The 24,298-nt window shown below is 37.1% G+C and overlaps 1 protein-coding gene across 2 annotated transcripts in view; it reads left to right on the top strand.

Moving 5' to 3' along the window:
- Positions 1–24,298, top strand: part of CDH13 (cadherin 13) — a 514,885-nt gene that overhangs the window by 350,972 nt on the left and 139,615 nt on the right. For both annotated transcript variants that reach the window (XM_064459660.1, XM_064459659.1), the window contains exon 7: positions 8,925–9,103. In XM_064459660.1, coding sequence (XP_064315730.1) covers positions 8,925–9,103 — 179 coding nt within the window. The remainder of the gene's footprint in view (positions 1–8,924; positions 9,104–24,298) is intronic.

A 24,298-nucleotide genomic window follows, 5' to 3' on the forward strand; every position in this document is an offset into this window, starting at 1 on the left:
AGCTATGTTTTGTTTAATAAGGCCGAAGAGAAGAGCCTATACTTGTTCTTGTTGCTGTTCCTGTAAATATTCAGAATACTAACTCTTCTTGACAGGGCTGGATGGAAACAAGGTGAAAGTAGCTTTGAAGGGAAAGATGGCCAGTTCTCTCCCAGAAGTTCAGAATGCAAATGATTGACAATCCTTTTTTACTAACCTAAGTGAAATCTCTGAAATATCTGTTTTCTTTTCTTCATTTATCTTAATCAGGATTGCCTCCCTGCTTTCAGGCTAGGAGAAACTGGACATTAACTTCTTTTTTTGGGAGAAAGTTAAATGATTAATCTAATTTTGTCTGGTTTATTTTCTGTCTTGAGGTTTAGGGGAAGCTTTCTACTTCATTCAAAAGGTAATTTCTCATGGGTAATTCTGGATATGAAATTTACATCAGCCTTTATAGATTTGTATTACTTTAAAAATTGCTGTCTATTAGCAATTTGCATTGCTCTGGCCAGAACTATACCACCCAGATAAACAGGGAAGAGTTAGAAGAATGTGAAACTATTAAAGAAAAGGTAGAGAAAAGCTAAAAGAAAACATTTGGGTTATAAAACAGAGATAAGTGCAGAATATGTATTTTTAGTAAGCTCTCTGCTTAGCTGTTCTTGACTATAAAGTTTGCATCTGCATTTAAACAGCCTGTATACTTCTGAAATTAAATTTGAATGATTGCAGGCAATTCCAATTTTACATGGGAACTGGGAAAACATCATGGTGAATCATGTGATTCGTAAGCTTCTCTGACAAAATGTTTCAGCTGTCAGACAGTTCAGATCAAAGGGCCGAGTGAATGAGCAAGTCACTCTAGAAAAGAGGTGTTGCATTTCAGAGTTTTTACCTCTAGTAGTTTCATAAAATGTGAGGAGAGAGCTTGGCATCCTCCATCTCCGCTGGTGCAGTGACAGTCTAGAGTGTAGCTGGTTATTTTAGGCATCGACCTATCTCCCCTGAGGATTTGAGCTATCTTTCTGGCGGGTGTTTGCCAAACGCACTTGTCATGGTGATAAGTTACATAGGGATTGTGGAAATTCCTCCGTTTGAGGTTTTCAGAAGAGAAGCCAGTATTCTGATTCTTTTCAAGAATGGTCCTGCATTGTTTTTAGGGGGAGTGAATTTAATGATGGTTTAAAATATTATGTAGTCTTTATTTCCTGTGATTTTTCTGATTGACTTCTAGTGCTAGCCAAGCTCCAGGGATAACGTGGGTCCTCTGTGTTTTCTGAGTGCGCCTAGGGCTGAATCTTACTCTTTGTATGTTGGATAGCTTTCCTTTCACGCATAAATCACTGTTCTGTCATATTCGCCTGCTGTGAGATGTTCAATGCATATCGTCATTTACATTAAACCATTTACTTCAAGAGAATGTGTTATATTGCTTTATGAATTATGTTATCTGACATATAATATTACGTTATGAATTGGCAGTTAGATTATTAGAACAGTGGGACTTTTTATAGTTTATGGTCATGATCCAAGAAGTAATTCATGCCTTTTCTTAATAGTCTTCACTGGTCAAAAGAGAAGCAGACGTGAGTGTGCGACATTTTTACTACAGATCCGGAACTTAGGCAGAATCTTAGTTAAGTAAAACTCTTTTGTGGTTTGCTTGTATCTGCAGCCTGTTCATACCTGGAGGAAGGACATCATCTTTTCATCTACAACTCTATTGTTCTAAGTCATCTTTCACTAAATTTGTAATTCCCAGTTCATCAGAAGAGGCTGTAAGTGAACAAGTGTGATGACTTCCCCATCCGATCAAGGAAGGCTTGTTTCCTGAGGGGGCAGCAATGATGTTGAGTAGAACTGGGGGAACAGTTTATGGGAGGATGGAGCTGTAGTAGGTATAATTTGGTGAGGAACTTCTAATGGCAGCAGACCAGTCACTATTCCTCTCCTATTTCCCTTGTTCCTGTTATCTGAAGGTTTAGATTCACATTTAAGAAAGGATAACCTTCATTCAGGAACACATCACAGACCTTTCCTTTCTTTCTCACAAATCCTATGTGTTAAAATATTAAACTCTTATTTTTTTAAATGTGAAAAGTTAATATTTTTTTAAAAGTTGAAGAGTTTGACATGTAATCTTGAAATAGAGAAGAACATTTCCCCCAACCAGCCCTGTTCCTCTTACATAAAAGCCTTTAATAGCTGTGTCACCGCATATCAAGGTTTCTGTTGTTACTTCTGTACCTGTGTATGTTCAGATGAGGGGGAAGCTGAATAAGTACTACACTTGGCTAGAGAAAAAGCAGCCTATTGCTTTCCCTTGATGGACTGACTGCTTGGGAATAGTTTTTATATTTGAGTTTGAATATAGATACAGTTTCTTGTATAGATGCAAGAAACTGGCACATAAAAATAAGAAGCCATCTGAATAAGTTAGCTTTTAGCATGTGTTTCTACCTCTCTGGCAGTCAAAACTCAAAACTTTTGAGCTTATCACTTAGTTTCCACTGACTTTTTTGTAGGAATAAAGTTGTCTGAAGAAGTACCTTAAATTCATACAAGTCATGAAAATAAAAGGAGAAAAAGGATCCTATTAAAGGTCTTGCTAAGGGAAAGACTGGCTTTAGCCCCTCTAAGACATCATCTCATCAATCCAGGAGACAAGTCTTTGGACAATACAACAGGAGATGAAACTTCATTGATTTTGCTCCTTAGAGAACTGCTTGTTTCATGCTATCTGCAGTCTGTTTCATGCTATCTGTAGTCTATCTGACAAATGCAAAGACTACATGTAATTTTTTTTGTGGGGGAAGACTGCACAGTGTCTAAAATGTAGATTATCCCAATCGGAGACCCCGAGTCTCATATTTTGTGTCACACAATATCTGTGATGAGGATCTTAGTATTATGAAAGGATAGATAACACTCTTTTTATTTGCTTCATAATTTCTTGTATCTGCACACACTAGAGCATACATTTCGGTATACTTATGCTACCACAAAATCTCATAACCTTTATGTTCTGATAATATATGCATGATTTGGGAATCCTTGGTGGGGCTAACAATTTTCAGTGCTTTCACCCAACAATTTGACCCTAAAGAAAGAAGCATTCATAGAACTAGAGGCAAAGCACAATATACCAAAGTAGCATCCATGTCACATAACTTCAACTAATGCAGAGTCTTTTACCGACATTTCATATATTGTCTTGCCTGGAGCAGAAGGGACCTGAAAGCTCTTAACAACATTTTTCATGTTAGTGTCATGTGACACTCTACCCTACAGTATGGCTTGGGACAGTACTCTCTATAACTCATTCTCAAAAATTCCCAGCAGTGAATAATTTATTCTACCAAAACAGCAGTGTTACTCATGAGAAGAAAGGTTAATACAAGTATTGCTAAAGGTTGACCTGCTCATACATCTTTACTGTTTTGTCATAATGTTCAACTAGGAATGTCCCATTATTTCTTACTCAATTTATATGCCTCCTGACTGCATTAACTCTCTATAGAGAGTAGCAATTCTTAATGGTTCTTCATCTCTGCTTAACATTACTGAAGTTTCTTTTGTGTATCAACAGAAGTTTGTTTATTATTCATTCCATAATTGACAGTTCACCACTGCAGCTCTCTACTCCTGCTGGCTGCAATATGTTGGCATGCCCAGTGTTCTGATCACTGATGCTATCTAAGCTCTAGTTTAAAAAGTACACACATATCCTGAATTTGCCAGACGTCTAAATAGACAACGTGAAAAAGTCTGGCAGGGTAGAAAACTGTTGCCCTATACAAATGTAAGATATGATAAAAACCCAAACTCATTAATTCTTACCTAATGTCTTCTCTATTGAGCAAGGCCTTCAAGTTTTTAATAACACGCGTAAGTTAATAACTGTAGTTGCAATTCAAATACACTTGATTGAAACCACACTAGACCTTTCTTCTTATACTTGTTTTGCTTCCCTGATGCTTGTGGTCTTCAAAGTGCAAAATAGTGGTTGAACATGTAATTAGTTATGAGGAGTGTAGTGGTCAGGAGAGTATCCTCCTTTACTCCAGTTTCTGAAAGTTGGTGTCTTTTTTTTTCTGTAGCAATAAATGTAGTGTGCTCTAGAGATATAGGTAACCCTCTTGATTTCTTCCTTTTTAATCCCACTTTTCATTCTTTGTTCTTCTTGGGTTAAAATAGCTTTACTTGAAAGTATACCGTTGTGCAACTAATTATTATCACTGTATGGAGGTACATCTGAACTTGTGAAGAAGGTGGAAATAACACTCAGCAATCCTGTCATGTTATAAGGGCAGTAGACCCTTCCCTTTCCGTAGCACACAGAGAAAACATGTAATGTACTGAATATACGGTGGAGACTCATGAAAAGAGTAAAAATAACATGAGAAAACTCCAGTGTGAAGTTTCTGAGCACTGTAGCTCTCATAAAGTTAAAACTGTTCAGTCCTTAAAGTGGGTAATATTTTAATGTTAATATTCAAATTCAGAATCTTCCTCGTTTCTACTACATTCCAGTCTTTTTTTGTAAACCTGGCAGCTGAATGTAATAAATAATTAAATACAAGGGATAGGGGGTTACTAGTAATCTCATCCATCAGCTGAACTGTTCCCCATGTTCTCTTGGCATCTTGACAGAAAAAAAACCAGCACAAAAATAAAAGGCACCGAAAGAAAAAAAAAAGAAAACAGAAAGGTTATTAAGAGGTAAATAACAAAATGCCAAAGAGCTTTTCCCCAAGAAAGCATCTGCTCCAATCACCACAAAATTGTGCAAGCATTGTGTTTTACTTCTTCATGCCTAAGGGGAGTTTTTGCCAATATTTCCAAGCCAACTTACAGGCCAAATGAGCGATCAGCAGATTGATAGCTGCAGCCTCTGGAGCAATGGCTTGGCTAGTGGAATATATGTCTGATCAATGAGGAACTCTGGGAGGCGCAAGTAGAAGTTTTGAGTGATTATGGTAATAGTGGAACTGCCCAGAAGGTGCGACAAATAAACCATGAATATTGAAATGCACCAAGGCATAACTATACCTTTACTGAGAGAGGCTGCCTCAATGAGTATCTGCACATCGTCGGCAGAACTATAAAGTTGCTGATTCTGCAGACATTTCTTCCTCAGCTTGATAAGTTAATATATATTGTTTAACATGATAATGTAGCAAGCTGTTGTTTTGTGGTTTGAAAGCCAGCTGCATTTGATGGATGCCAGGAATGGAAGTATTTATAAAATGACACTGAATTAGAAGTAGTGAGTTTATGGGTCTGGGGAAATGAATCTTTTATGAAGAATAAAACTTTATGATGAAAGAGTAATACTGAGGAAGTGTGCATCTTGAATTAAATTCTTTTGGACCGGATGCGTACTGTAGAGCCTTTTAAAATAAAAATTTGTGTCAATATATTTTTAGGAAAGAGATCTCTATGAACATTGTTTTTTGTGGTGGTCCAATCCCAAATCTATGGTCATGTGTGTTCTCTCTGTGAATACATCAACTAGGATAGGAAAGTTCTTCCCTGGAAATTGAGCTGTTGGACCTCTCCAGAAGGTCCCTGGGATATATTTAGGTGCTGGTTTAAAACTATTGTGATTTTTGAGGCGTCAACCACAAATACTAGACTGTTCTAGCTTTTTGTGTATATGTGCTTTGAAATGAATGGACAGCATTGAACTCTGGTTAATTTGCAAACATGCTTGTGGCCACAAGAGCTTTGTGAAGATAGGCCATTCTCAGCACGGCTGCAGAACCCTAGCACCAACTTTCAACTCAGTGCAAGGGCTTCCATTTTGCTTTCAGCCGCAGTCTTCAGCAGCTCCTCTGGTTGCTGTAGCGATGTAAGCATATAGGTGATGTTTAAACAGGTGTAGTTTTCTGTATTGATGTTCATGAACAGAAAACAGGTGCAACTTTATATAGACTGTACTAATGCATAATGCCATCTAAAGACAGCCCCAAATTTTATGTGTATTTTTACATCGGTTATATGAACTTGTGAGAATAGAATAACTTTTATTTAAATGTAAACGCCATTTTGATGGTAGCTAGAAACCAATATCTCAAAACCTTTGACAAAAGCAAGACAGAAACAAATGGATCTAATTCTCTACAGCTTTTCTCCTGCAGCTAGCATCTCTATGCAAAATGAATGTAAAATTCTGCTCTTCTGAGTTGCTGGAATTCCTCATCCGTATGCACCAGAGGAATGATTGCACAGAACAAAATAATGTCCAGTGAGTTGAAAGGTTAAAGAACTGCATCTGGCATATCAGAATCAGATTCCACCGTTGTGTTAAACCAGTTTTATGCCAGAGCAACTTCAGATTCGGGGAAGTACATCAGATCTTAAAATCTACATGTGCCTTCCACAGTCTTCATTCATTGTCAGAAATATTTCAGTAGAACTGTCTAGGACAACCATATAACTAGGATTTCTACCTGAGTATATATTTTAATCAGTTTCTAAATCTCTGCTGAGCATCAACCCCTGTAATAGATTAATAAGGATAGCAACTGTATATTCCTTTAAAATATAATGTACTTGAGTATAACATCCTATTAAATTCCACTTTTCAGGAAAGAGTTGTGTAGTGAAACCCATTGAATCTCACTTGTCTTGGGCGCTCTCTAAGATCCCTTGAAGATTTGTTTTACTTCTTTGTTTCACTGAAGTCTTGTGACTTAGGAGATCTTCATGAAACACGTCATCTAATATGAATATAAATAATCTTATTAATGTGATAAACATCTAAAAATAGCACAGCATGTTGTATTTGTGAAAATAAGGTGAATCTTCATTCTTCAAAACAGGAATCTGCTTTTTTTTCTTTTTTCTTTTGAGGAAGTCTCAAACAAAGTAGGTGAAAATACGAGGGCTAGGATCACCTTGTAATATTGGAAAACATGGCAGGGTATCCAGTGGTAAGCTTCTTTTTGAGCTGTCTGACCTTTAATCGCTGGTGAATAAAACCAACATGCTGTCAGATCTCTGTTATTTTTCTCAAGGGGGTAACTCTGCCTGAAGTAGCAATGAAGCAAAACCTTTGAGAGCTTATATTCAAGGTCACTACAACAAGAGGCAATACTTTGTACTCTGGGAAGGACAGCAAAAGAAAAAAGAAGAAGAAACATACCTAAAGAAGCCAGTTGTGTTTGTTTAATACTGAACAAGGCAGGTGTTATGTCAGCCTATAAATGAAGCTGGGTTTGTTTTTGCTTTTACCACAAAATTTCATTTCTATTTGATTTTTAGAATGATCTGTGCTTCAGGACTTTCACAAAGAATGTAAACTCACTGTTTATCATTGTACATGAATGATATATATTTCTGTTCTGCAGACACTTCCAATGTAATGCCTTAGGCCTTGTCTGTACCAGAATGTTTTAATAACTTGTAGGTTTTCTGCACAAAATGCTAAGTAGATGTTCAGAACAGCTCATATGGTCTTACAGACCTGTGAAGAAATGAAAATGTTGTATTTGAAATTTTTTTTGTCATGATATTTTAAAATAATACTTGCCAGCTGAAAGTCTCTAAAGGGTTAACCACCACATACGAATTAATCTCCAAGAATTTTAACTAATTTTGCCATTGTGGTTCACACTTTAGATAATATGGTTTCAGTGCTAAGCTACTGAAATGTAAATTGGATAGTTGATGGAATTTGATAAATTGTTTTAGTTGAGATTTTTAGGCAAAAGAACGGACACCTTCCTAGATTCTTTGTTTGTATAAAGTTTGCTAATACCTCTTGCATTAATTTGTTACTTTGATTCACCATTGAAAGCAGTTTGTTGATTTGTTAATGACTTTTTTTGTTATATGGTAGGACTTTATTCTTTCTTCAGGTCAGTATTACCAGAAATCCTTACTTTTGGTATGATGATATATTGCTTTTAGTTAGTTTGTTTTGTTTTGTGGTTTTTTTTTTTGTTTTGTTTTTTAAGATAATGCTTACATTCATACCTATAAATGAACTTACTAAGAAATCATAGTGGTCTAGCAGTGAGTGTCTCATGATTCAGCCCAGATGCCTAATTACTTTCTTTCCTGTGTTCTCAATGTACTGTACAAAGCAAATGAAGGAATCCTGTGACAGAATTTTGTAGGCTATATCAGCCTCTGGTGTTCCTATCTAAGAGAGAGGAAAAGACTTGCTCCTGTGATGCAGGAGTATGTGTTTTGCTAGTGAAGGGGGGAATTGGCACCATCTCAGTCTCCCTGTATTAACTGTGATATAGAAGAGAGGTTTTTCCTCTGTACATCATTTAGGAATCTGTGCATTCAACAGCATTTACTTTATTGCACTCGATAGCAGAACTGTATGCTATAGGACTTTCATGTTAAAAAATCCTTCATCACTCGAAAGATAGCCTGGCAATAGAGGTTGGTGGTTTTATTAAGGCTGATACAGTAAGCCCATAAAGCTCATAAATTTGTACAAATTGAAATTAGAATCATGTAGGCTTTAATCATTACAAAATTTCTTATTGATAGAAATTATAATGTCCAACCAATTGTGAAACTGCAAGACAAAGTGAAAATAGAGACATTTCTCGTATTTCAGCATCTTCATCAAAAATATCCTGTAGACTTTCTAACTGTAGAATTTAAAGTGAAGATACATCTGTAGTTCATTTAGTGAAATGCAATTAATATGGAAGCCAACAAAGCATACAAGTACAGGGAACTTATGTAAGGGTCATATGTCTCTTGCAAACCAGAAACGCTAGTCTTTTGTTGTTGGCTCAGTAGGAAGTAAAATTAATACAAATACAAGTACAGACTGAACATCAGGTGAAACTACTTAGTAGTCTTGATGAGATAATTATGTATTGTACTCACCTGCTTCTCACATGTGAAGGCAGCATAATTTCACATGTTCTTGCTAACTGCATTCTGCTGTCTGTCCACGTTTCCCTTAGGAACAAATGTGATGCGTATGACAGCATTTGATGCTGATGACTCTAGCACAGACAACGCTCTTCTGCGGTATAACATCCTCAAGCAGACACCTACCAAACCATCTCCAAATATGTTCTATATTGACCCAGAAAAGGGAGATATTGTTACAGTGGTGCCACCTGTACTGTTGGATCGTGAGGTAAGTGAGCATTTTCCCCTCTCCAGTCTGACATTTCAGTGTTTGTGCCTATAATTTACTTCTGTGATGTGAGAAGAGGTTCAGAGTATTGCAGGAGTAGGTATCCAGATGTTCAACTCTGAGGAGTTTGTTAAGAGTTTTGTTCATTTCTTATTTGGGCATAAGAAGTTATATGCTCTGATCAATATTTATAAAACCGGTAGTTCATAATTTCTGGGCAAGACATTTAGTGTTGGACGGTGAGATGAAGGACCTCAGGACTAAGTGGAATTTGACTTTGAGTTACCAATTGACCATTTGGAAGTAAAAAAAAAAAAAGAAAAACCAACAAACAGCTAATTGTGCATATAGTTTGTTATGAGATTGTTGTTATAAGATTGTTTCAGTTTGGTGCTTTAAATACTTTTCTAGAATTTTCTTTTTACTGAGTTGAGTTAATGGACTGATTAGCTTGGTACCCCACAGGCAAAAAATGACAATACAATAAAGGAATAGTAAAGGGGACAGGTTGTCTGCATGCGGTTTTAAGGTGAATTAAGCATAGTGCCAAAATCCATGTTTATTATAGACCATTAACGTTATGAGAGCATAAATTGGTAGCAAAGAAAGCTTAGGTATGATCATTTCTTGTTCAGAATATAATAAAGTAGAGCCAATCTGTCAAGATGAAGGTTTAATTATCAGAACATATGAGATCTGGGTATCAATACAATGATGATCTAAAAAGTTACTCTATAAATCAACATTTTCTTCCATTACATAGCCCTGTGTTCTCTAAGGTTCCTGGAGACAACCAAGTTCTTTTCTTGCAGGCTCTTTCAGGTATGTGCTGGTTTACCGAACTTGCTCCTCAATTAGTTAGATTCAGGACTACCCAGTGTTCTCAACATTCAGCACATTATCATTTGGTTAAAATGAGAAATAACAATGCCATACCACTTCCCAGTTTAGGTGAGTAGTTTTTCTGCAGGCTTTTCCAACAGCAGATATTCAATGGGTAAACCAGACACATAGTGCAGTAAAACTACGGTCTGGGTCTGTAGATCTGTCTTTTAAGTTTAGAGAGATTCCAATTCTTTTGTACTTGTGTGGCTGGCCACAGAGTCATGCCCAAGTTAAGATTTATATAATCACTACCTTTTTGCTTCAAGTTTCCCTTCTAAACTCATTGTTTCAGTTCAAAAGCTTAATACTGTTTTCTGAAGTCAGTTTAGGTATTTTTATTCCTAATAGATAACCATTCTCCAGATTAAACCAATTTACTCAAAATTAGAAAATCAATGGAAGGGAATGAACATGCCTGCTTTTCCTAATATCTTCTAAAGGTCACTGGTGATTCATGAAATAATGATGCTGTCTCCATGCAAGAAGTCTGGCCTCAATCGAACGGGTATTACGGCTGGGTAGTATATCCTGAAAGCAAGCTCTGAATTCCTCATGATTTTTAATAATAGTCCATTCAATACCTTTACTTTGAAGGAGGCATGACAAGCTGCAGACTTGTTGAAACTGCAAAGTAATTTTTGTTGTTGCTACAAATGCTGTATGTTTTATGAGCCAAAATGTAGGGCTGTGTAAAATTTTAACACTAAAAACAGGTATTATCTGCAGTTAAAGTCCAGTCCAACATTGTCTTGTCAGGAGAAACACTTGGGAAAAAGTATGTTTGCCATTTCTTTACAAGATACTTTGTGTTGTGCTCTCTGTCATCTTTGTGGGTTCAGCCTCTTCAGCCCCCTTCCTGCTTATGGATGTCTTGTGTAGAAACTGGTAGTCATAGCTCCTTTTTCAGATCTGTGGAGTTAGCCATTCATGGTCAAAGATGTATAACTTCTGGTTTTAACCATAACTGCAGCTTTTAGGGACAAGCGGCCTAATGGTTCTGAACAATTCTGGGTGCCAACATATTCTTGATACTGTATAAATAAGTAATGTATTTCTGTGTAGCTTGTGAAATTGAATTACTGAAAAAGAATTATCTGTGTCGGGTAGAGAGAGATAGGAGCAACATCTGGAGGAGGAAATGTCTGCCTAGCTACTGCCTAGGGAATAAGGTATCTGCATATCACCAGGCTTGAAGAAGTGCTTCAGGATGCTGGAAAGCTGGTGGGCTGGAGAGAGTACTATTTGCCGCTCCTCTGAAGGATATCAGCTGATACTAGTGCCCTATTGTTGTTATATGTTCTCTGGTGAACCTTTGTAGATCTTAAATGTTTTGTCTATTTATCACAATCTTCTATGATGTGCATTGTATAAATGTGGGACAAAGAAATGATCTTTCCCCTGGAAGCCTTGCACGTAGGAGTGTAACATCAGAGGACAAAAACGTAGAAAGAGGCATTGAATGATGGTTGGACAAAGACTGCATGAAAGAGTATTTGTGAACAGGAGAGAGGAATGTTTTTACCTCCTCAGTTCTTACCCTTCTTTTGTTGGCATGTCAGTGGAGAGCGTATTATAGTAGACACGATTAGGGAACAGCAAGGATTTTGTTTATGTTTTCCATTGCTCGGAAAAGAGAATGGATGTTGAGCAAATCAGCTGATCCCTTCTGATGACTGGGATTTGAGTCAGAGTATTTGCAGGTGTATCTCATGAAGGTACACGCAGTATTTATCTGGGGGGGGTGTGTGTGTGTACATTTCTGCTGGGGAATTCCACAGCTTCAGAAGCTGCAAAAATTGGTCCTGGGGAATCTGATTATTCATGACTGCCAATTCAAGCCACAAGCTTCTCCTAGATTTTAAACTTTAAATTGGGTCAATTGCCTGTGATTTTTCTGTCTTTTGCTAGCTCTATTTATTTTCTATTTGAATTTTAGAGGTGAGTACTAGTCAAAAGTGGATTGTTCTCAGTTGTTCCTTGTAGGTGTACTGTTTAAAACTCTATTAGCCCTAGACACCAATTAAGAGGCTGAATTAAAGTAAAAATTTCTCTAGGATGGACGTGGAGAAGGGAGAAAACTATTTCTCATTGATCACATATATGCACACAAGGCATTGATATGAACTCTTTTAAAGCATGTTAGACCACTGATTAAAATTACTAATATTTTCCATCTCCTTTAGTAAGTTTTACCACTGCTTGGATCTTGATGCTTGTGGGAGACTTTCCATTTCATTTAAGACAAATTAACAAAATATAAATTGTTTGGGTGTTTGGGTCTTTTTTTTTTTTTAATTTAGGTATCATTTATTTCATGTTTGTGCATCAGAGGGAACAGGAGACTGAGGGTATAGCCCAGTGGGGATACTGAGATGTTGAGACACAAAGCTCCTGGCAGGTTTTGCGCATATTCTATAGTCCAAATTTTTTTCCTATGCTTCAGCATTTTCAGAAGAGTTGCTATGGCATAGCCTCAGATATTTTTGTTTCAGGGCAAAGAATCAAAATACAGGTATTTACTCTAAAGTAAAATAAAGTTTGGCCATCTACAGTTTTTATATCCAATTGAATATATGTGGGAGAATCGTAGTTAAAACTCTTAGTAAACCTCTAGGTTAATAATTTCAAGGAGATGAAAAATCAAACATTTCTTTCTGGTAATACTTTACAATTAGTAGTAAATTCTAAGTAGACACTTTTAAAATGAAACAAAATTTTAAAGAAAGGAAAATGGAAAGAATTAACTTGTTTCTGGTGAACCTCAACTGTGCACCTGCTTGCTCTTTTAGCTACAAAGGATCAGCTCAAAACGAAGACAATTTTAAATTTACAAGCCTTCAAAATTTCTTTTTCTGTGACCGGCATTTATTAGGTCTCTTGCTAAACTGAGAGTATGGAGATGGGAATGCTGCCTGGTCTTTTAAGTGACCTCTTATTCAAAGGCTATTCCAAAGGCCTTCTGTGCATAAGGCAGCACAAGAAGTATGTAATGTGAAAGACATCACTCTCTTTTTAGGGTTTTTTTCTTGCACTTTCAAAACAGAAAGGTTGTCTTAGGTCTTTTCCTTGAGTTGCCTGTCTGCTTTCAGATCCCCAGATCAGCTTTTTTTTTTTTTTCTAACTTTGGTCATAGTTCAATGGGTGTTCAATTTAGCATGGATGGGTGACAGTGTGTGCTTTGGAGCTATTTCCATAGCATAGTATCACCTACAAAAGCATTAACCAAAAAGGTCACTCCACTATGCAGAAAAAGTGTATGTAGGAATCCCACAGATTACATGCAGCAAGCTGCTGAGTGCTTTTGATCTCTGTTGACATCTGCTGAGGGAAGCTAGGTGCTTTGCGCCTCCAGGGAAAGACAGCACCATGCAGGATTTGTACAGCCTGAATCTATCAGTGTATTTTTATTTATAAATTTTTCAGATTCAAAATTGTTTCCAAAAGAGCATGATCCTCAGGGTTTGCAGCAAAACTCAGATAATTTCTCAAAGAACATCCATTTTCATTTTCAGAAGGCAGGTAAGGACGTATTTTTGAAGATTAATGTGGGTTTTTTTTCTTGTGGGAGTTAGGCATCCTTGAATGTGTCAGCAATAAAGATTGAAGAGTGTTAGGGGGCAAATTACACCTCCAGATATCCATTGGAGAATACATTTTGATTCATAAATTCAGAGAAGAAGGATGCCCTCCATCAAAGTGTATTGTCTAAATGACCCAAAATAGAGCAAAACGGGGTGGGGGAGAAGAAGAAGAATAAAAAAAAAAAAAGGAGGAAAGAAACCTTGAGGGAATGTCCTGAATTTTGTATTTTGGGCATGGAGGGTCCATTTCAAAGTGATGTTTCCCTGCAGCGAAAGAAAAATGACGTTCCTCATGTGCATAGGAGGAGAAAATGCTTGTACTCTTGCAGAATCAACTCTTAAATTTCCTTTATGGATCAGTAATCAGTTTTTCTGCTTACTCACAATGCTATTTTGCCAGTGTTACAGACCCCTCTGCGCTGCAGGAAAGTAGCTGTATGATTTGTATAAATTGTATATGACTGAAGTACTATAAGAAAGCTGCCACCACAGTTGTTTCAGTGAAATATTTACTTTACTTCTCACAGTTTGAGGAGTAATACGCTTTTGCTTTTGATAGAAACTGCTGTGCTTAATCTGAATTAAAGTTAACAAATAGTTTGAGATATCTGCTACATGCTGGACTATATGCTGTCACATATGTTTTTAAACACCTCTTCTCAAGAAAACCGATTCAAGTATTCTGTGATTCTGAGAAATCCTGGGCTAGATTCAGTTAAATGAAACGTATGTTCTCCAGTAAGACTGGCGCTTGGAGTGCTCGTGCAAGCCATGCCACGATCTCAGTAAGGAAGTGCTATATTCTGTAACCATTCGAACCAATCTTGTTGCATCAGTCTGCCGTTATTTGAATCATATATACCCTTCCCTATCTTTATTACTTGGGAACATGGGGCTGAAAGCCTTGTGCCATAAACAATGTGAAACCTGGAGTAACATTAGCCCATCTGGCTCATATTTATGTGGACCACTTGTAATAGCTGGCTGAGCCTCCTGATTAACTGGATGGCTCTTAAGCTTTAAACAACTACTGCAGCAAAAATGAGTGTATAACAGCTAGCAAATACCTATTGCTATCCATACATTGATGAATGACTGTACAGTGTCTAGCAATTTTTCAAATCAACAGCAGCCCACTGATACATATTCACCGATACACTGCTCGCATGAAGGAGCGAATGCTTGCATAAATGTTCTTTACAGTATTCAACCAGTTCTGCTGTGATAAGTAAATCACAGAGTTCTTGTTGATAGGGCTTAAGTTCTCTGAAGGGGTAACAGTAGCAAGTGGAAAAAGCTTGTCCACTTCTGCTGATGGACAATACCCTCTTTATCCATATTTTCTATTTCGGAGATATGCGTCTTAAGCAGTCAATATACTTATTACTTACTCGATCTAAATGCAAATGCTGAACCAACAGTGCACTCTCATTTTTAATGAAAAGATATTAATCTTTTCAGCAAATGCATTCCACATTTGATCTTCATATTAACCTCTAAAATATTCATATTTACAGTGATTGGGGGAAAATGTATACCTTGGAGCATATCAGCTCTGAGTTGGAATAATTGTGTCATTTTGTCTTGTCTTCTCTGACAGAATTCCCACTTGCACACCTTTAACTTGTTTTGCAATATAGTAAATTCCATGGCTGGACCTCAATTTCTATGGATTGGGGTTTTTTTAGTGACAGATATGGCAATATGTTATATTTCTTTTCTCCTTAAAATACAAGATAAACAAGGGATTCATCCTTTTCCCTTGATTAATGCATTTCTTATACTATGGTTTGTGATGCCTGCAAATGTGAGGAGCAGTTGATCTTCAGTCAGAGAAAAAGTGGTGAGTCTTCAGTCTCTTCAGAGATTATTTTGTAGCCCGTTGTATCTCAAATATAAGAAAAGTTGAAAATGGAGAGAAGATAGCTTCCAGTTATAGTGCTAGCTTATGAACAAATGGACAGAGAGATGGAAATTGTTTGTTAGTGAAACGTAAACTCATATATAAAGTTACGTTTATGATGAACTTTCCAACATTTGGGCTTAAATGTCTGCAGTGATGAGAAAAAGTCTTATTTTACTAGATGTACCAGTAATTCTTAGTTTGATTCCTATTGCGTTTTTGATGAGAAAGCTCATTAACCCATTCTCAGTCCTTGAAAGAGGCTGTGCAAAAGAGGTAAATAAAAGTGATACGTCAAAATTTAAGTAGTATCATTCAGGTTAGGAATAGCAAAGATTCCCATTGCCAGAATATTAAAACAATAGTTCGGTTTTAAAAAAAAAAAAAAGAAAAAAGAAAAAGTCAGATCTGCATAAAGCTGTACTGGCAGAATTTCTGCAAACGCTTCATTACATTGTTATTATCTTTTTCTACTTTCATTTAATTCAACACATAGTTTGATAGTCAGATTTTGTTAAAAAAAAAAAAAAATCGTCTGACAATAATAAGGACCAAATTTTCTTTTCTATAAAAATCTCTGAGGGATGAACATATCACAGGAACCGCACAGGCAGCCATTTCAGCACAATGTTACCAACTTTTTCTGGGCAGTGAATATAATATCAAGATCATAAGGCATTTAAATCACTGAATGGTTTTCCTTTAATACACTAAGGTCAACATATAAGAATTCTACGTCTGGTAAACATAAAAACTTTGGGTGAACAAACACACTTGTAAATGAAAGGCTTGCAGAACAAGCTGCTGCCTGTACTCTGTCTTGCATTTACCTTTCCCACTCTGAACTGAGCATGACTAAGCTACAAAACCCTGGTGACCCCTGAGGCTCCCTTCAAACTCTTGCGTTGGCTCCTCTGTGTGGATGGTTGAGACCACGGCATTTTTTCCTTTGCAGTCCTAAACTCTGGTTTGTTGACAGCAACGTTGTAAGTAGAAACCCCTTGCTACTACAGACTCCACAGTATCATCCTGCCAGATCTGCTGGCTGACATCCATGCATAGGTGCTCCTTTAGAATTTCATCCAATATAAACTGGGATAACTATACATACTTAAGCTTTTCAAACTGTAGATTGCAGGTAGGATAAATAATAACCACTTAACCAGCAGAGCTTCTGCAAGGACATGTTTCCCTCTTCTGTGTAGATGAACCACATGAAGTCCCAAACCATCTCTCAAAGGAATCTTTTTCTGCTGGCTTTCTCTGTGTTTCCCTCTGATACTGAGGGAAGAAGAAAGAGAATTCCCAGCTGTTCATGAGGATCTTGGATTTATTTATTAGGTAGGCTACTGGCTCTTCATTCCTCTAATATGGGATCCACCATAGTATGAAAACCAGGAGATTCTTAACTATTGATGACTCCAAGCATCATTTAAAAAGATATACTGCTATAATAGCTTACTTTCTGAAAAAGCTCCACATTTTCCACAAGCAGACACGAATATGATTTTTCAAACTTGCAGTTCTCTGTAGCTGCACTGAGAAACATTTATAGTCTCCTTCTCATGTTTTGGATTAGGAGTTTTGGTATCACTAGCTCCTGTGGCAGATAGTTTGCTGATCCTTTAGACATGTCACTCATGTAAACATTATGAGTTTCTCTGACACTGATGTATGGCAGAGACATTTAAAATATATCTTCAAGATACTTACTAAGAGTGACACAAAGCATGATATTGGCTGCCATATATTTTGAACAGAGGCTGATAATGGAAATGTTATCTTTTTTGGCTGGAGTTTCTTTATTTAAAAAAATATGAAAGGTGATTTAGCTCTGTGGACATTTAGATGTTAAAATCCCACTGTGACAAATTACTATCTAAGAGGGGAAAAGAAGTGGTGTGCTTATAACAAAAAAGAGTCAAGTGGCAGGTTTTGCAGAGTGAGATGGTAAATTACTAAACGCTGGCAAGCATTCTGCTAGTACGAAGGGTCCAATGGCCACTGAAGTTCAGCTACAATGGAAGATAGCAAAGCTTAGAAATTCCAGATTAGAGACATACCATGCATTTTGTAGGTGTCTGGGGCAATGGTTTCAGTGCAGGGGAGAGGGGATTGGAAGGGCCAAAAGGTGAGAAAAATCTGAAAGATTCTCACAGCCCATGTATTTCAATCCTTTCTTAGGGTCAAGGAATATGACTGCAAAAGGCAGAAGTAGGTCTCTATTGATTCATCTCAATACACCCTCTTTTTTTCTTGCAAATATACCTCGTTTCCAAACAGGTTTTGCTGTCTGGATAAGACAAATTCCTCCTTGTTATAGAAGCAGTAAGAATGTATCACAGTTAATGCTTGAAAAAAAACTTTTTGAGTTTTCTGTCTTAGAAGTTTGATTTTTGCATCAAGTATCAATACTTTCAGAATGCGCAGTGCTTAAGAGCAAAAGGGAAAACATCTGGATGTAGTCAGCTTACAAATGGCATGACTCATGTAGGGTTAGTACTGAAAAGTAAATGGAATTACTTTGAAGTCACTATAGGAATAATTGCTTGGCTATACCAGAGTTGCAGCTCCAAGTGCTTGGAACTCTACAAGAGTTACCCCAGAGATGCTTCAGGAGAGAAAGTTTTGTGTGCTTTAATATGAAAATCAATCGCTATTCGTTCTTTTCTCAAAATACAATACAGCTTTGGAAACCAAGCAACTGACAACTCTACCTTTAGTCAAGAGCAGTATCCAATATATACTTACATACTTGTGACTGTGATGAACGCTTAACCCTAATAGTGCTGGGAATTCACCAAACATATACGTATCTATATGCAGTGTTAACACCTTGGCAAGGGAGAGAATTACCCAGTGTCAGAAATTAGGACTACACACTGGTCATTTTCCCAAGAGAAAACAAAGAAAAGAAAACACTTGGACTAATCTTTAATTCCAAAAAGGAAAGAGGAATCTAGCTATAAAACTGTGGTTTGAGCCCAGATTCCTTAACCCATTTTTTTTACTGTAAAAAATGTATTGTCAAATACATATATTCAGATACATAATTCAGATTTCCTGGTGCCTTTATTGTGGGATAATTCTTCTGGCATCAATGGAACATTACAAATGCCAATCAGATAACAGTTTCATCTTTCTCATGTTATTTTCGCTTTCTTTTATCTTTCTTGTTTTCTTATGACTGTCTATTTTTAGAGTGTATGTAGCAAAAACTATATAAAATATGCTGTTTTGTAGGAGATTTTGTCTTAATACCATCAACAAGAACATTATTTCTCTCCAAATTCTGCCTAACTGTACCTTTCCTTTGTGCTGGAGTGTCTAATTACAATAACATGAATTTAAAAGGGGGCATGGCAGGGTGGGTGTCACCTTTTACGCTCAGTGTAAGCGTGTTCTTTTGGCTACTGTAAGGCATTAGGTAGCATTTCTCTATTTAGTTGTGTCAACCTCCCATAATCCTCAGTCTGTACTATTGAGTTATATAAAACTTTGGGGTTAAAAAACCCCCAACCTTTTAGACTACATGAATAACATTAGTTTTTTGTTTTCTGCTTATATACTCAGTAAATCAATTAACATGTAATCTGAGAAGGCAGAATGTGAATAACGTTGGCATATTTGATTGAATTACACATTTTATTTCTTGGAACAGATAAACACAGGTAAATGCACAGAAATATTCTGAAGAAACATCCCTTTTATAGAGACACGGAGACAGATAAATTGTTGAATAAGCACATATAAAGAGTCAGGTTAATCAAATTCTCCTCTGCTTCTCTTTTGGACTGGAGAATCCACTAGTATTTCACCTGCAATACATTCATGTAACTTTTTGCCTATTTGGTTTACATTTGTATGTATTAAGCAAAGTGCGAAAATTGAAATCTTAATTAAAGTATAGCTGGAACATCCCAGAGAGACTAGTGGCAGCCTTTGAATCTGCTTTCAGTTGTAAATGTTGGACATTACATCCATATTATGTACATATAAACATTTCAGAAGCTCAAAATTTAAAGCATAAATGAAGTCATTCAATCATGTGGTTGATTACTGTAGAATTAAAGAAGTTCCATTTACCACAGAAGGGCTAGCCTTTCTTTTATATATGTGTTATACTTTTTTGATATGGCTACAGAAATTCCCTAAATGATTGATTTTTCCTTTGCTGGAAGATCACTGAATTCTCTGTCAGTGATTAAAACACTGCCATCTACGCATATAATTCAGTTTTGCTGATTACTTTTTACAGTTTGCTTTTGGCATCTTTAATTTGATCTGTCTTGTGTCATGGAATTTTTTTTAAGGCGATCTCAATTTCCTTGAGAGGAAATCCATAAAGCATCATTCTCCCTGCAGAACAAGTATAAGCTGACTCCTTCAAAACCATATGTAAATCACTCTTAAGGGAAGGTATTGCTCACTCTGAAAAGCGATTTGTAAACTCTTTAAGTTTGAGCCAGATTATACTACCATCTTCAAATAGATACCTCCATCTGAAATATGAATTCTGCCTTGTAGGTTGATGGTACCATGGAGCAGTGTTTATGAATGTTGACTTTTCTTTTTTGACATACAACATATGATGTCTTCAGACTGTGTTGCCTGACACTGCTCATTTAACGATTCTTAGAATACTGGACCACAACCTGCCCTCGATAAGCAGTGATTTTCAACATAAGAATTAAATATCCTTGCCACCTTACTTTTTCTTTATAGTACCTATACTAGGATGTTGCCTTGCATAAAGTTTGAAAGTACACTTGGCCAGGCAACATATACGCTACAGATGAGATGCGTGGTAGCGCTGATATGGGAGGAGAGTTACGGTCTTTGAAATGGGGATTGGGGGATAATTCCACTGATAATCATGGAAAAATTTAAGCTTTAAGGGACTGTAACAGAAAAGAGTCCCTAGAATCTGGCCTTTGCTTCTGCAGTGAAAAGGAGGGGAAGTAAATTTTATTCCAAATGTATTTCAATTTAATAAACATCTGTCATGTATATTTAAAACTGCCATTTCAGGATTGTAATTATATCATCTGAAAATAAGTCCTCCTCAAAAGAGAATTGAAGTGACAAGCTGAAGAAAATGAAACATGACGTTGCTCGTTCTCCTTCCGTCCTAGAGCTAAAATTTAAATTAATTTTCTTCTTCTTGTCAAAAAGTATTTTAATTGGAAATTATTTTTGATTGCAGTTTTCAGAAAGGAATGGGATTCTTCCCATGGTGTGTGTACAGAAGTTGTTCGGTGTCTCCATAATATTTTACTAAATTAATCATTTGCAGATATTTTAAATAGTTGACAGCTGTACTGGTAATTCGAAAGAAGGTTAGAAAATTAAAAAACCCAAGATAAATGTAAAGATTCTCACCTTTTTCTTTTCTTTTTTTTTTTTTTTTTTTGTTCCTCAGCACCTTTGCGTACAGCCATGTTGTGTTTGTTGCTATAGTTACCTGCTTGTTGGGAGAAATGAATATTTGATATGAGCAGTAACTAGAGTGTAAAAATTAGATATGCTGCTTCAGTTCAATTTAGGTTTATCACAATTTTTTTACAGCTGAATTTCCTTTAAAAATATTGAAGGAAAGTTATGGAGCCATATTCCTGTGGGAGGTACAAGTCTCTATAGCCCTGTAAGTTCATTCACACTCATTTCACAGTCCTCTGATGAACTAAAAAATCCTAATTAAATTTTCTTCCAATATACTTTCATTTTCAGCTTTTAGACCTCCTCTAATAGGAGTTTCTTCTATTAATATCTTAATCTAAACACCACAGAGGACAATGGTAGTCAAGCCATGGCCATCACAGATGGTGGCTTTCTGTGCTGAAACAGTGACCCAGCCTACAAGGGATAAAATATAGGTGTTTGGCCTAATATCTGATTTCTGAATTATTTTTGCTTTGGCATAATGCATTTCTGACACCTGATCCACTGTCACCAGACAGTGAAACAACAGAAGGTACGGGAATGTAGCTCTAAATAGCTATCGAGGTAACAATTCAGTGGGAGCTGCACGTTAGAGAGGAAAAAGGTCTGCATAGTAATAAAAAGAATACATGGGTCTATTAGAAAAATTACAAGATTGAAGCGTTTTCTAGTTTGACATTTACCTTGTGTTGGCACTTTGCTACGTGCACAAAAATCTTTGGCAGGAAGAGTGACTTAAGGATAAATGTTGCTCTGAGACGTGTTTTCATGCAATGCTATCTCACCCGTGAGAAACGACAGAAATCCTGTTGGCTGCATTGTCTTTCATTACCCTAATTTCTGTTGTGTTAGAAAATTCTGTATCGTCTCTGTGTACTTTTGTTAATGTATCCTTGATAAAATACAAAACTTACAGAAAGAGGCAAACTGAAGGGAGATCACAGTTTCCCTAGAGGATTTCTGCCTTTTAAATGAACCATGAGTGATAGATGGTAAGTGCTGAAATGAGAGAGAGAGTTTTTCATTGTAATTTGTCAAAAGTGTACCTCGGATATCTGGAAGTCCAGAGATTTACACTAATGTGATTAAGTTTCTGAGAATACAAGAGAAAGACAGTAAAACCTGTGCTGATGGTAATAAAGGTCTGATTTAGGCTTTCTCGAGGTAAGTGAGTTGTCTCCATTGACCCTTGCAGCAGACTTTGCGGCAGGTCGAAGGCAGCTGTGCAGCTGAACAGGGGAATTAGAGGTAGTGGGGCTTTTTGCCGGAATCTTGACTTCTCACCATAGCCTAATTATAACATTAAGGTATCATGTTCCTGCCTTAAAGGAAAAATAATCACCAGGTTCTGTACACTATCGTCACTCGACTTTTAAAGGTAGCACTTTCAGATAACGATAGGTAAAAGCATTGCTTTTAGCAGTGTGGCTAAAGAGGTGGTTCTGTGAGGTTCAGAGGAGCAAGCAGCATGGTTCAGTTAGAAAATTCCAGCACTTCAAAATAGATTGGGTTTTTTTTCAAGCCTGTTTTTTCTATGAGAACTGAAAAGGTCTAAGTCCAGTCAGAAGGTTTGAGAAACTGTTATGAGTTAATTTGAGTTTTGCTGTGCTTGCAGCAAGAGCTGTTGGTGAGGCAGGGTGTGCTGATCTGTCAAGGTCCCCATTACAAGAGGGCAATGTGGCTTCCCCCCAGCCGCTTGTCAGATGCATTCTAATGCTTCAAGAGGAATGCTCTCCTATCCCCATCTTTCATCCAGATCTCTCCATATATCGGTCTAGTTTACTGACCCAGCAAGAGGCTAACCCAGAGATGCTCAGCTAACCAAGAGAAGCTTGCTGGGCTGCTGCGTTGAATCGACTCATAGAAATGCCTGGTGCCTCCCAAAACTGGCACTGGGGTGGAACCAAGTGGCCAAGCAGAGGGACAGGAAATAAAGCCTTTCTTTTCAGCAGTGGTGAGCCATTCCTTAGCTCAGCTGCTTTGGGTAATCCCCTCCCCTAGGTCCACAGCTTACTGTCACTTATGTACACAGTCTTATCCAGTTTTATTGCTAGAAATAGTTTCTTCTTTCTAGCATGTGTAATGCCTGGAAGCTTATTTAGAAACACAACATAGGGACTGCACTTAATGCTGCACCAAAAGGTTCAACACTCCCTCCCCTGCCCCCCCCAACAAACAAACAAACAAACAAACATACAGATCAAAGCTTCAGGAGTTACAAACTTTCATCCAGCACCAGAAGAGCAGATAAAGCTGGCAAAACACTTTTACCTTGCTGGGTAGCAGCTGTAATGTATCTCAGGCTGTACTGCCACACTGAATTCACTGTGTATGGCTCTGGCTCTGTAAAGTGCATTGATTTCCTCCTGAGTAGAGAATGACACAGTTAAAGGCATTTTCCGCCTTGTAAAAAATGCCCTCAGCACTATGTCATCACCGACAATATGGCCCTTCTCCCCCAGAGAATAAGAAAAGGAATTCGTTTCTTACATAGTAGAAAATTCCACTAGTGGTAGCCTCAAGCCTGCAGTGGATTTTCCACCTTGCCTAATTTATTAAGGGGTGGGTGAGTTTTTCCTGAGAACTGTCTTCAGGTAACAGGAATCCTTTACAATTCAGTTATTTGGGTACACTGGAAGTAGGGAGAACTTGAAATTTATTGGCTAGCAGAGATCCTTAAACTAGTAATTGTGAACATCTAGATTTAGTAATTGTGTACATATAGATTTAGAGATATATATGTAAATCTACATATGTATGTATATGTATATAGATACTTTTTTTTTGCATTGAGATTTCTTTGAAAGACACTTTATAACTGGATTGCCTTTAACTGGAAAATGGGACATGGAATTTCATATGATTGGGTTGCGGCTGTCATATCTTAGCATGAAAGGCCAACCACATCACATGGAAAGGTGTAAGTACAATTAAATCAAGCTTTACTAAAGCAGCTACTACAAAACTGGAGGCTCACGACTTGATCTGAGGGAAGAAGTAATCTTTAAAAAACAAAATCAAGATTTAAGGCTGTGCAGATGAGCAGAATTTCTTTTCGGCTGTAAAGCAGGTCTTGTCTCCTTCCAGGTGGAAGGAGCAGAATAATGAGTACCAGGGTTGAAAAAGTTTTAATAGAAACTCCTGTCTTGTTAGGCACTTTCCACTAGCATCAATGTATCAGCTTGTTATTTTTTCCCCGTAGTTCATATATCAGCCTCTATATGAGGCAAAGAGGATTTGATTACATGATCTGACATGTCAATGTTGTTTTTGGGAGGCAAAGGGGTTTGATGATTTGATCTTAGTGACTTGGTAAGTTACTCCTACTTGAAGAGATGGGATTTAAATTAAACTGAAGATATTAGTTTCCAATAGATAAAGCAA

The sequence above is a fragment of the Phalacrocorax carbo genome, chromosome 8 (genome assembly GCF_963921805.1).
Source record: "Phalacrocorax carbo chromosome 8, bPhaCar2.1, whole genome shotgun sequence".
Taxonomy (NCBI): domain Eukaryota; kingdom Metazoa; phylum Chordata; class Aves; order Suliformes; family Phalacrocoracidae; genus Phalacrocorax; species Phalacrocorax carbo.